Source organism: Rhineura floridana, chromosome 3, assembly GCF_030035675.1.
Source record: "Rhineura floridana isolate rRhiFlo1 chromosome 3, rRhiFlo1.hap2, whole genome shotgun sequence".
In the NCBI taxonomy this organism is placed as follows: domain Eukaryota; kingdom Metazoa; phylum Chordata; class Lepidosauria; order Squamata; family Rhineuridae; genus Rhineura; species Rhineura floridana.
The window spans coordinates 209,570,302-209,581,339 of record NC_084482.1 but is presented as its reverse complement, the minus strand read 5'-3'; the positions used below and the strand labels follow the sequence as shown (position 1 = coordinate 209,581,339).

The 11,038-nt window shown below is 45.0% G+C and overlaps 1 protein-coding gene across 1 annotated transcript; it reads left to right on the top strand.

Moving 5' to 3' along the window:
• The first annotated feature begins 228 nt into the window (after positions 1–228).
• Positions 229–9,046, top strand: LOC133381430 (zinc finger protein 586-like). Its single transcript, XM_061620538.1, has 6 exons — positions 229–360; positions 3,075–3,578; positions 3,926–4,046; positions 4,384–4,466; positions 4,726–4,852; positions 7,387–9,046. The coding sequence occupies exons 2-6, from the start codon at positions 3,162–3,164 to the stop codon at positions 8,556–8,558; spliced, it is 1,920 nt and encodes a 639-aa protein (XP_061476522.1). The 5' UTR covers positions 229–360; positions 3,075–3,161; the 3' UTR covers positions 8,559–9,046.
• The last annotated feature ends 1,992 nt before the right edge of the window (positions 9,047–11,038 follow it).

The following is an 11,038-nucleotide window of genomic DNA, read 5'->3' as shown; positions in this document are numbered from 1 at the left end:
AGCCCAGGGCGGCAAGCAAAAACACTGAAAGCTCTCTAAAACATCTTAAAAGCAAAAGACTTTAAAACATATAAGAGCAAAACATCTTTAAAAAAAAGAACTTGAAGGACATCTTGACCAGGAGATTTCTCCCTTGGCTCCTGCTTTGAGGCAGGCAGAGACAGGAGCTGCTGCTGCTTGATCTTCTAGGGTTAAAAGGAAGCGAAGGAGATTCCTAGAGAGGAAGGGAATTGGGTGGGTGGAGGGGTCGGGTCTTCCAGAGCCAATGCGCCTCCCCCGCAAAGTCCTCTCCTGCCTTGCAAGAAAGCGGCTTCTTTTTTCCTCCCAGCGCTGCATCGGGGCCCCTTCTGGGGGGATCTGGTGAGTCTCCCTCGCCCACCCTCTTTCTGCATTTGGGGGAAGGGGGGAGCCCCAGGGCCGCAGGGGAGTGTGCGGAGGAGGAATTGCAAGGGAGGAGGGGGCTGGAAGGAGATCCGTTAGTATGGGCGGCACGGGGGGGGAGATGCCCAGATTACAGCACCAGACAGTGAAAGGGGGGGCGCCCCATAGGAGGGGGGGCTTCTGTGATAGATCCCACTTGGATCCCCCACACACACACTCTTCTTTCCTCTTCTCTGCCAAGCCAGGAGGCCCCTTTGCTCTGCAGGTTGTGGGGTGGAGGGGGAGATAAAGGAGGCTTGCAATGCTGAGTCAGGTGGTCGTCAGTTCTACACAGAAAACTCCCCCCCCCGGGAGGAAGAGGGAAGCCCATCTAGTCAAGGGAGAAAAGCGGGGAGGGGGATCAGAGGTGCGTGCGCCCCATAGAAAGGCTGAATAGGAGAGATAAACGGGGAAAGCATGACCAGGAGAGGGGCAAAACACCCCACCTCAACAAAGCCCAGTCTGTGGGTCCCAGTTGGAGGGGGGAGGCGGGAGCATCCTACCCACCTGCATTTTCCCTGCCTGAAGGGCCCCCAAAGCACAAGGGCCCTGCTGCTTGGTCTGACACGGCTTACAATAGCTTCATTGAACTCAGAGTAAAAGGCAGGCGTGCTGCTAGTCCATACGAAAAAAAAAGCTGCAACCTAAATGAGGGCCCTGCCATTTTTGGTTGCGCCCCTCAAGATATCGCCTTGACAGGGATTGAACTCTACAGAAGGGAATGGTGGCATGGGGCGCGGGGGAGGGAAACGGCCTCCATAGCACCACACGCCTTCTCCAAGGGCAGCATTTGGGGTGGTGAGCTCCATGCGGAGGTGAAGAGGAGCCTCAGGCGGGGAGGGGGAAGGCCTGCTAGTAAATGAGAAGACACGTGGGGCAAAGTTACTGATTTGGAAAGAAGGAGGGCCCGATTCCTTGAGTGTCTCCTTCTGGTGCATTTTTGCATGTGGCCAAGCACTGATTAGAGGGGAAGACTGCTTAAGCTGGACATAAAAGCGTTTGGAAGTGGGTGCAACCAACTAAAAAGATGGAAAGGGGGGGGGGAAGAGGTGAGAAAATAAAACCTCCACAGAGCAGAGGTGGTGAATCTCAGTTCCTGGCAGGCACAAAGCTGAAAGTCTAGGCCCTGCTGGGAACAGCCCTGAATGAAATTTTAATCTGCCCCAGGAAGACAGTGCTCAGCTGCGAGAGCAGTGGAACCTCCATGTGTAGAGGAAGTATACCTGATCCTGCAGAGATATGTTTCATTGTAAAGAGAAAAAGGTTGTAGTTTAGCTGGAAATGAAGGTGTTATGCATAAGTGAGATCAAAAGATTAGCTGTATACAAGTCTGAAAATTATCAATTAGCCTTTCTTTAGTTGAGGGGACACTTTCAATTTAAACCAACTTCATGATAGTTTAGTTTGTGCTTTTACTTTGAGGTATTTTAACTTCAAAGGAAACAAAAGGGGAGATGATAGGCGTGTGTAAAGTTATAGCTGGTGGATACAAAGAATTTTTTCTCCCTCTCTCATAATACTGAGAGTCAGGGACATCCAATGAAGCGGAAACTAGTTGGCCACTGTGAAAACAGGATGCTGAACTAGATGGGCCATTGGCCTGATCCAGCAGGACTCTCCTTATGTTCTTAAGCTGAATGGGGGGAGATTTAGGGCAGAAACAAAAGCCTTTCTTCACATGGTGCATAGTTAAAACTAGGGATGGGATCTGTTGGCTGGTGCCGGTTCAAAAGCATTCCGTCAGCCTAACAGGCTGGTATCGATTTGATTTTGTTCTTTGTCTAGAAGTCACTGTTTTTAGTGATCTGGGGTTTTCCCCTCAGAAAAAAATATTAACACTAATACCGATATTTTAAAAGGAAATATCAACATTTTTAAAGGAAACATTGATATTTTGAAAGGAAATGTTGACGACATATCGATAAATTGGAAGGAAATAGCGATACATTGAAGGAAATATAGATAACAATATTGATATTAATATCAATATTTTAGACACGGGGGGAAATCCATTTCTGAAAATAGCTGTGGAAAATCAGTACATGGAAATCCAATCTGCAGGAATAGCGAATAAGCAAAGTAATGGAAAATTTGTACCAAATCTGAACTGGATGGAATTCTAGCACGTCCCTAGTTAAAACCATGCAGTTTGCTACCTCAGGATGTAGTGATGGCCACCAGCTTGGATTTCTTTCAATGGGAATTAGACAAATTCTGAAAGGATAAAGCTATCAGTACACATTTGTGACGATGGCTGCATTACCTCCAGCAGGAGGCAAGTGCTGTTGTCCTCATGGCCTGCTTGCAGACTTCCCATTGGGGCACCTCTCTGGCTTCTGTGAAAACAAGATGCTGGATTAGACAAGACTTTTGTCTAATTCAGCAAGGCTCTTCTTATCTTCCCAATGAGTTGTAGGGGACAGATCTTGGAGGCATTTTGAAATCTTCTCATTCTCAGCCAGATTCACTTGTGGGGCATGGAATTAAAATCCATGCCCCTCCAATTAAAGAATCTCCCCCACAGAGTCTTTAGTTTTTCTATGAACCTTGTTGTTCCTTCCAGACTGCTAGAAGGACTCATTCAGATTTGCTCAGGCAAAATCTTCCTGTCCTGACGTTGTAATTCACTACCCAACAATGTCTTGGCTTTTCAGGACTTGGCAGCACCTTCAGTCAGAGCAGCCTTTGGCCAAAAAGGGAGGCGTTCCTTGGGCCCTATTGGTGGCATTTTTGGATCACAGATGGAGGAGCAAAGCTTGACTGGCCCAATTTCAGGAAGAGGCCCAGATGGCATTCAGGCTGCAAAGGGCGGACGATTCTGGGAAAGGATGGTGCCCAAGATTCCGGGTAAGAAGGACACCCTCAGTTCAGATGTCCAGCGCCAGCATTTCAGGCAGTTCCACTACCAGGGGGCTAGGGCCCCCCGAGAGGTTTGCAGCCAACTCCACCACCTTTGTAGTCAGTGGCTGAAGCCAGAGCGGCACACAAAGGCTCAGATCCTGGACCTGGTGATCCTGGAGCAGTTCCTGGCTGTTCTTCCCCTGGAGATGGAGAGCTGGGTGAGGGAATGTGGAGCAGAGAGCAGTTTCCAGGCAGTGGCCCTGGCCGAAGGTTTCCTCCTGAGCCAGGCAGAGGAGAAGAAGCAGGCAGAGCGGCAGGTGAGATCGTTTTATGCCAGTAATTCCAAGTGGCCAGGAAAGTGAGGGAGGGTATCCTAGCACTCTCCCTAACTGTCAAACCCTTTCTGGGAATAATCTACAGACTGCAGCATTTCCCAACCAGTGTGCCTCCAGATGTTGTAGGACCACAACTCCCATCTTCCTGACCATTGGCAATGCTGGCTGAGGCTGATAGGAGTTGTGGTCCAACAACATCTGGAGGCACACTGGTTGGGAAAGGCTGCTACAGAGGAATGACCCAAACCCCCAAGGCCTTTTCCCTCTACCATGGCCTTGCAAACCCTTTTCTGTCTCAGCTGTTTTTGGTATCCTCATTCCTGTTTCAGGGTCTGTTTGCAGAAGTGGCCACTGATTTCCGTGAGGCAGAGAAGTTTCCGTCGGATGCCGGGAAGAGTCCCCTGCAAAGCTGGAACACGCAGGAGAGTGCTGGAGGTGCCCCCTCCCTGGGTAAGGATTAAGTTGCTCTATTGATTATGCAAGGAGTTCACGGGATTCTTATACGGAATTCCTGATTCCTTTTATGGGTTTCCTGAAACTGGGGGTGGGGGTGGCGGGGGAGAGATGCTTGTCTCCAGCCTTTTCTACAGTGCAAACATCATTTAATTTTCAACTTGTGAACGTCTTGCCTGGAGGCCAATCGGGGAGAGATGAGTTTGCAAAATACTGAAATATAAAATGTGCATCAACCGCCAAAATATCTATGATGGATGAGACATTTTGTAATGTCGATGCATACTTAGACAGACCCGTGCTGATGGCTTCCCACCACCTTTGTCTCTCGCAGGTGATGGAATGATGCTGGCAAGACCTCCTCAGCCGTCTCTTCTGTACAGCAAAGGGAAAGCAGCAGCTGTGGCACCGGATCAGGTAGGGGGAAGGATCACAGAGGAGATAGACAGGGACATCCTCTATCCAGACTTCTCTGTCCTCTGCTCACCTCCATGGGCCTAAATTAATATCTTTGTTTCTCTCCAGTGTGCCATCAGGGAGGCTGTGAGTGATTCCCACGGAAGTTTAAGTTCTCCTGGATAATACCCAGCCATCCTTCCTTGATGAATCTTTTGGGGTTTGCTAGTAGATCATGTTTACATTATCTATAAAGAAGCAAATATTTCCTTTTCTTTAGGGTCCAGTGTCTGTTGAGGAGGTTGCTGTTTATTTCATGGAGGAGGAGTGGGCTCTGCTGGATCCTGACCAGAGAGCTCTGCATGGAGAAGTTATGGGGGAGATTTGTGAGATCATCACCTCTCTTGGTAAGGCTCCCTGTTTATATAGTTGATGATAATATCCTTTAGAAAGTATAAAATTAGCATGTTTGCACATTTCATTTATTTTAACAGCTCAAATCCCTTTCTTCCTGCCTGCCAGGGTTCACCTATTTTGATTTTTTATTAAAACATTTATAGCCTGCTTTTCAATTTAACAAAAGAGTACAAGGGGCCAATACGTTAAAAGCACAACATAATGTTTTGTTGTTGTTACGTGCCTTCAAGTCGATTACAATGTATGGCGACCCTATGAATCAGCAACCTCCAATAGCATCTGTCGTGAACCACCCTGTTCAGATCTTGTAAGTTCAGGTCTGTGGCTTCCTTTATGGAATCAATCCATCTCTTGTTTGGCCTTCCTCTTTTTCTACTCCCTTCTGTTTTTCCAAGCATTATTGTGTTTCAACATAATATAAACAATGTTTAATGCCAATAAATAGATATGACCCTTTATTGCCTATTCTGACTGGTTTCCAAGATCCACCTCCATACCTGAGGACTGGAAAGTAGCCAATGTAACTCCAATCTTTAAATATAGCCCAGTTCCTGGGAAATTGGTAGAAAGTATTATAAAAGATAAATAAACCAAGCATGTAGAAGAACAAGCCTTGTTGAAGCAGAGCCAGCATGGCTTCTGCAAGGGAAGGTCCTGTCCCACTAACCTATTATAATTCTTTGACAGTGTCAACAAGCACATAGATTGAGGTAATGTAGTGGACATAGTGCACTTAGACTTTCAAAAAGCTTTTGACATGGTACGTCACTAAAGACTCTGAGTAAGCTTAGCAGTCATAGAATAAGAGGAGGGGTCCTCATGTGAATCAGGAACTGGTTAAGAAGCAGGAAGCAGAGAGTAGGAATAAATGAAGAGTTCTCCCAGTGGAGGGCTGTGAAAAGTGGCGTCCCCAAGGATCAGTATTGGGACCAGTGCTTTTTAACTTGTTCATAAATGGCCTAGAGTTAGGGGTGAGCAGTGAGGTGGCAAGGTTTGCTGATGACAGTAAATTGTTCAGGTTTATGAAAACAAAAAGGGACTGTGAAGAGCTCCAAAAGGACCTCTCCAAACTGAGTGAGTAGTCAGAAAAATGGCAAATGAAATTCAATGTAAACATATCTAAAGTAATGCATATTGGAGAAAAACATTAATTTCACATATACGCTTCTGGGGTCTGAACTGGCGGTGACTGACCAGGAACGATACCTTAGGGCCATAGTGGATAGCTCGATGAAGATGTCGACCCAGTGTGCGGCAGCTGTGAAAAAGGGAAATTGCATGCTAGGGATTGTTAGGAAAGGTACTGAAAATAAAACTGCCAATATCATAATGCCATTGTATAAATCTATGGTGCGGCTGCATTTGGCCTACTGTGTAGAGTTCTGATCACCCCACCACAAAAAGGATACTGTAGAGCTGGAAAAGGTTCAGAAAGGGCAACCAGAGTGATCAAGTGGATGGAGTAACTCTCCCTGTAAGGAAGGATTGCAGCATTTGGAGCTTTTTAGTTTAGAGAAAAGGCAAGTCAGAGGCGACATGATAGAAGTGTATAAAATTATGCATGGCATGGAGAAAGTGGATAAAGAAAAGCTTTTCACCCTCTCTCGTAACGCTAGAACTCTGAGACATCCAATGAAGTGGAATGTTGGAAATTCATTGGAAAGAACTTCCTCAAGCAGCGCATAGTTAAACTACGGAATTCGCTTCCACAAGAGGCAGTGATGGCCACCAACTTGGATGGTTTTAAAAGAAGATTAGACAAATTCATGGAGGAAAAGGTTATCAATGGCTGTATACTTCCAAGTATTAATGGTTACTAGCCATGATGGCTGTGCTCTGCCACCATAGCCAGAGGCAGCATGCTTCTGAAAACCAGTTACTGGAAGCCACAGGAGGGGAGAGTGCGCTTTTACTCAGGTCCTGCTTGAGGGCATCCCATGGGCACCTGGTTGGCCACTGTGAGAACAGGATGCTGGAGTAGATTGGTCACTGACCTGATCCAGCAGGCTCTTCTTATGACTTGTGCCTAGCATGTCCAAGGGCTCCTTCAAAGATCCTTCGAAAAGTTTTGAACATGGAACTTCTGCATGTGTGTGACGTCCTCTGTCACAATGACAGGGCATCTCCTTTTCGTTGATTTCGTATTGTTATCATATTTGTGTCCTGCCATTGCTCCAAACAGTTCAGAAGAGAAGGCATATGGTTGTCTTGTGGTTTACCTGCACCACAACCCTATAAGATAGGCTTATCTGAGAGACAGTGATTGCCCAAGACCTCCTGGTGAGCACCATGTCTGAGCTGGGAGGTGAACTCCAATTTCCAGGGATCCAGTCCAACATTCTATAAAACACTGACTGTCATTTAAGGTGTAGACAGAGAGCGGATAAATGGTTGGTAAGAACCGCCTCCTAGCTATGGCTTTTCAGTTCTTCCATTATCACAAGCATTGTGTGTGATTGTTCAATGATTTGAGGCTCCATTTCTATCTTGGGCTCTTAACAGTTTCCTCTTTTCTTTGCAACAGGTCATGAATGGGAAGATGAGAGTCAGAGAGAAGTACATGGAATGTTCCAACAAGGAGACACATGCATAGAGAGGAAGCAGAAGAGAAGGAAGACTGAAGAAGACAAAGATGAAGAAGAGGAGAAGGAGGGGGTGAAGAAGAACAGGAGGCATAAATTCCCTGTTTCTCAGGGCAGTAACTGCCATAAAATCCCAGTCCAAGAAAGACTACAAGAAAAAAAAGGAACAAATACATGCTGTGTGTGTAAGAGATGTTTCCATTCTAAATCAAAATTTGAAGCTCATTACAAAATGCACACAAAGGAGAAACCATATAAATGCTTGGAGTGTGGAAAGAGCTTCACATATTACAGCAGTTTCACTTATCACGAAAGAATTCACACAGGTGAAAAACCATATAAATGCTTGGAATGTGAAAAAAGTTTTCGTCTCAGTTCTGACCTTATCGTCCATAAAAGAATCCATACAAGGGAGAAACCGTATAAATGCTTGGAGTGTGGAAAGAGCTTCAGTGAGAAGAGAAATCATGCTTTCCACCAAAGGCTTCACACGGGGGAGAAACCATATCAGTGTTTGGAGTGTGGGAAGAGCTTCACACATTACAGCAGTTTCACTTATCATGAAAGAATTCACACGGGTGAGAAACCATATAAATGCTTGGAATGTGAAAAAAGCTTTCGTCACAGTTCTGACCTTATTGTCCATAAAAGGATCCATACAAGGGAGAAACCGTATAAATGCTTGGAGTGTGGAAAGAGCTTCACGCAACGCGCAAGTCTTGCTTCTCATCAAAGAATTCATACAGGGGAGAAACCATATCAGTGTTTGGAGTGTGGAAAGAGCTTCACACATTACAGCAGTTTCACTTATCATGAAAGAATTCACACAGGTGAGAAACCATTTAAATGCTTGGAATGTGAAAAAAGCTTTCGTGACAATTCTGATCTTATTGCCCATAAAAGGATCCATACAAGGGAGAAACCGTATAAATGCTTGGAGTGTGGAAAAAGCTTCACACAACGCACAAGTCTTGCTTCTCATAAAAAAATTCACACAGGAGAGAAACCATATCAATGCTTTGAGTGTGGAAAGAGTTTCACACAGAGATCTAATCTCACTAGACATCAAGGAAGCCACACAGGTGCGAAATCATATCAATGTTTGGAGTGTTGAAAGAGCTTCAGAAAGCAGACACATCTTGCTTCTCATCAAATAATTCACACAGGAGAGAAACCATATCAATGCTTGGAGTGTAGAAATAACTTTTCTAGAACCTTCTTCTAGAACCACAGACCTCCTTCATCATCAAAGAATTAACACGGGAGAATCCATATCAATGTCTGGAATGTGGAAAGAGTTTTCATTACTATTCTGACCTTATTACCAATAAAAGGTTCCATACAAGGGAGAAATTATATAAATGCATGGAGTGTGGAAAGAGCTTCAAACATAGAAGAAATCTCGCTTCACATCAAAGAATTCACACAGGTGAGAAACCATATATATGCTTGGAATGTGGAAGGTGCATCTGTCAGAAGAGAAATCTCGCTACTTATCAAAGGATTCATACTTGACATAAATCATATAAATGGAATAAGAGAAAATCTTCCGTTTCAGTGAAATACTTAATTTCACATAAAAAGAATTTACACATGGGAAAACTATGTGTGTAAAGTGCTTCAGTTATAAGATATTTCTTACTTCTGATCAAAGAATTCACACAGGAGAGAAACTATAGAAGTGGGTGGGATACAAAATGAAATTCTGTGACAGTGTAAATCCTATTTCAGATTAGAGAACCCACCTATGAGATCTACTGTATCAGTCAGCCTTCCCCAACCTAGGGCCCTCCAGATATTTCAGACTACAACTCTTATTCATCCCTTGACAGGCTGATGGAAGTTGTAGTTCAAAGCATCTTTGCGGCAGCCAGGCAGGGAAGGTGGGTATTAATTAGGGTTGCCAGGCTCAGGGCCTGAGACTGATCCTGTATCTTTAGGAGAAGAGAAAGTCAGCCAAGTGCAGGTGTTCTTGCAACACTGTAATGGCAAAAACCACAAAGTGGAATTCTCCCTTCCCCCTGCACAACTTTTAAAGATACAGAAGACCTCTTAGAGGCTGGGCCTGGCAACCAAGAGGTCTTTTGTATCTTTAAAAGTTGTGCAGGGGGAAGGGAGAATTCCACCTTGTGGTTTTTCCCATTACACTGTTGCAAGAACACCTGCACTTGGCTGACTTTCTCTTCTCCTAAAGATACAGGATCAGTCTCGGGCCCTGAGCCTGGCAACCCTAGCATAAATGAATGCCAAGGAAGGCGCTATGATAATGTCCTGAAACAAGAAAAAAGGAAGTATGGTATCCAGTACTAGTCTTACTCAGAGGAGATCTGCTGAAGTTAATGGACATGACTAACTTAGGTTCATTAATTTCAATGGGGGAGTAGAACTCAGTTGGGTACAACCCTTAGAAGATTTTTTTGTTTCCCCCACCGTTACATTAATACATAATGAGAAAAAGGTAGTATTGTATCCAATGCTAGTCTTACTTGGAGGAGACCTATTGAAGTTAATGGACATGAGTTTTGAAGACATTCTAAAGTTCTTTTAATGTTTTTGTTTGCCGCCATGGGCTCCTACTGGGAGGAAGGGCAGGATATACATTTAATAAATAAATAAATAAATAACTTGCGTTCATTAATTTCAGTGGGGGAGTAGAATGTAGTTGGGTACAACCCTTAGAGGGTTTTTTGTCCCCTCCCTCCTTACACTGATCAATACATAGTGAGAAATACTGCTGCAGGTGCCACAAGGCTTTCCTAGCCTTATTCATTTGAGCAAACAGTGGTGGTTGGGACCACTCCACCCCTATCCTGGGTCGTGGTTGGCCATCTTAGATTCCCCAGTCTGCACTGCCTGATGTCAAGATCAATTTAGGGTGGCTGCTTTCTGCTAAGCATGACGTCTGAGTGGCTCCTGTATCACAATAGTGCCTGCCCTGGTGAGTATGTCCGGAGGGGAATAGAAATAGAAGTGGAGCCAGGAGGGCAGGGAAAGGAAAAGAAGTGCAGTTGAACTACAGAGTGAGAAATCAGGCTCACGTACTCATAAAGTACTCCTGCATGCACACCAAGAAGGCACCCCGCATATGGAGATCTTTCTTGAAAAAGCATGGAACTTCATGTTGATCCATGTTTTTGAAATGACGAGATTGAACTTTACCTTCCTTACCATTTTGTGACAGGCCAGCCTCCTGCAGAAGTGTCATGATTGGTCAGACTTTCCCCAGGCTCTTTTTCTAAATTCCAGATGTGCTCTCAGGCCCCATAGATACAGCCTGACTGCAAATCTGAAGGAATTCAGATCTCCTCCCTAGCAGGTTTTACTGGGTTCCAGTTGCCTTGTTACTGTTAGCACAACCCTATTTCCTTAACATGGATTCTGCCGGGCTGCTTTCTCCACTGTCACTTAGTAGTAGTCATTCCATCAAGCTGTAGGAGTGGGGAGGCTGCAGGGCTTCTCCGTCCCCGCAGCTGAAAGACAAGCAATGTTTGTCTCCTTTCTTCCTTGAACTCTTTCTATTCCAGCTGCTCATCAAAGGAATTCTGGAACTAAGAAACAGCATCTGGGTTGGGGGTTTTTCTCTTTCCCAGTACC

Coding starts and splice junctions, on each gene's coding strand:
- LOC133381430 (XM_061620538.1), top strand. CDS start 3,162: ATGGAGGAGCAAAGCTTGACTGGCCCAATTTCAGGAAGAGGCCCAGAT. Junction 4,467..4,725: donor CAGCTGTGGCACCGGATCAG/GTAGGGGGAAGG, acceptor CCTTTTCTTTAG/GGTCCAGTGTCTGTTGAGGA. Junction 4,853..7,386: donor TGAGATCATCACCTCTCTTG/GTAAGGCTCCCT, acceptor TCTTTGCAACAG/GTCATGAATGGGAAGATGAG.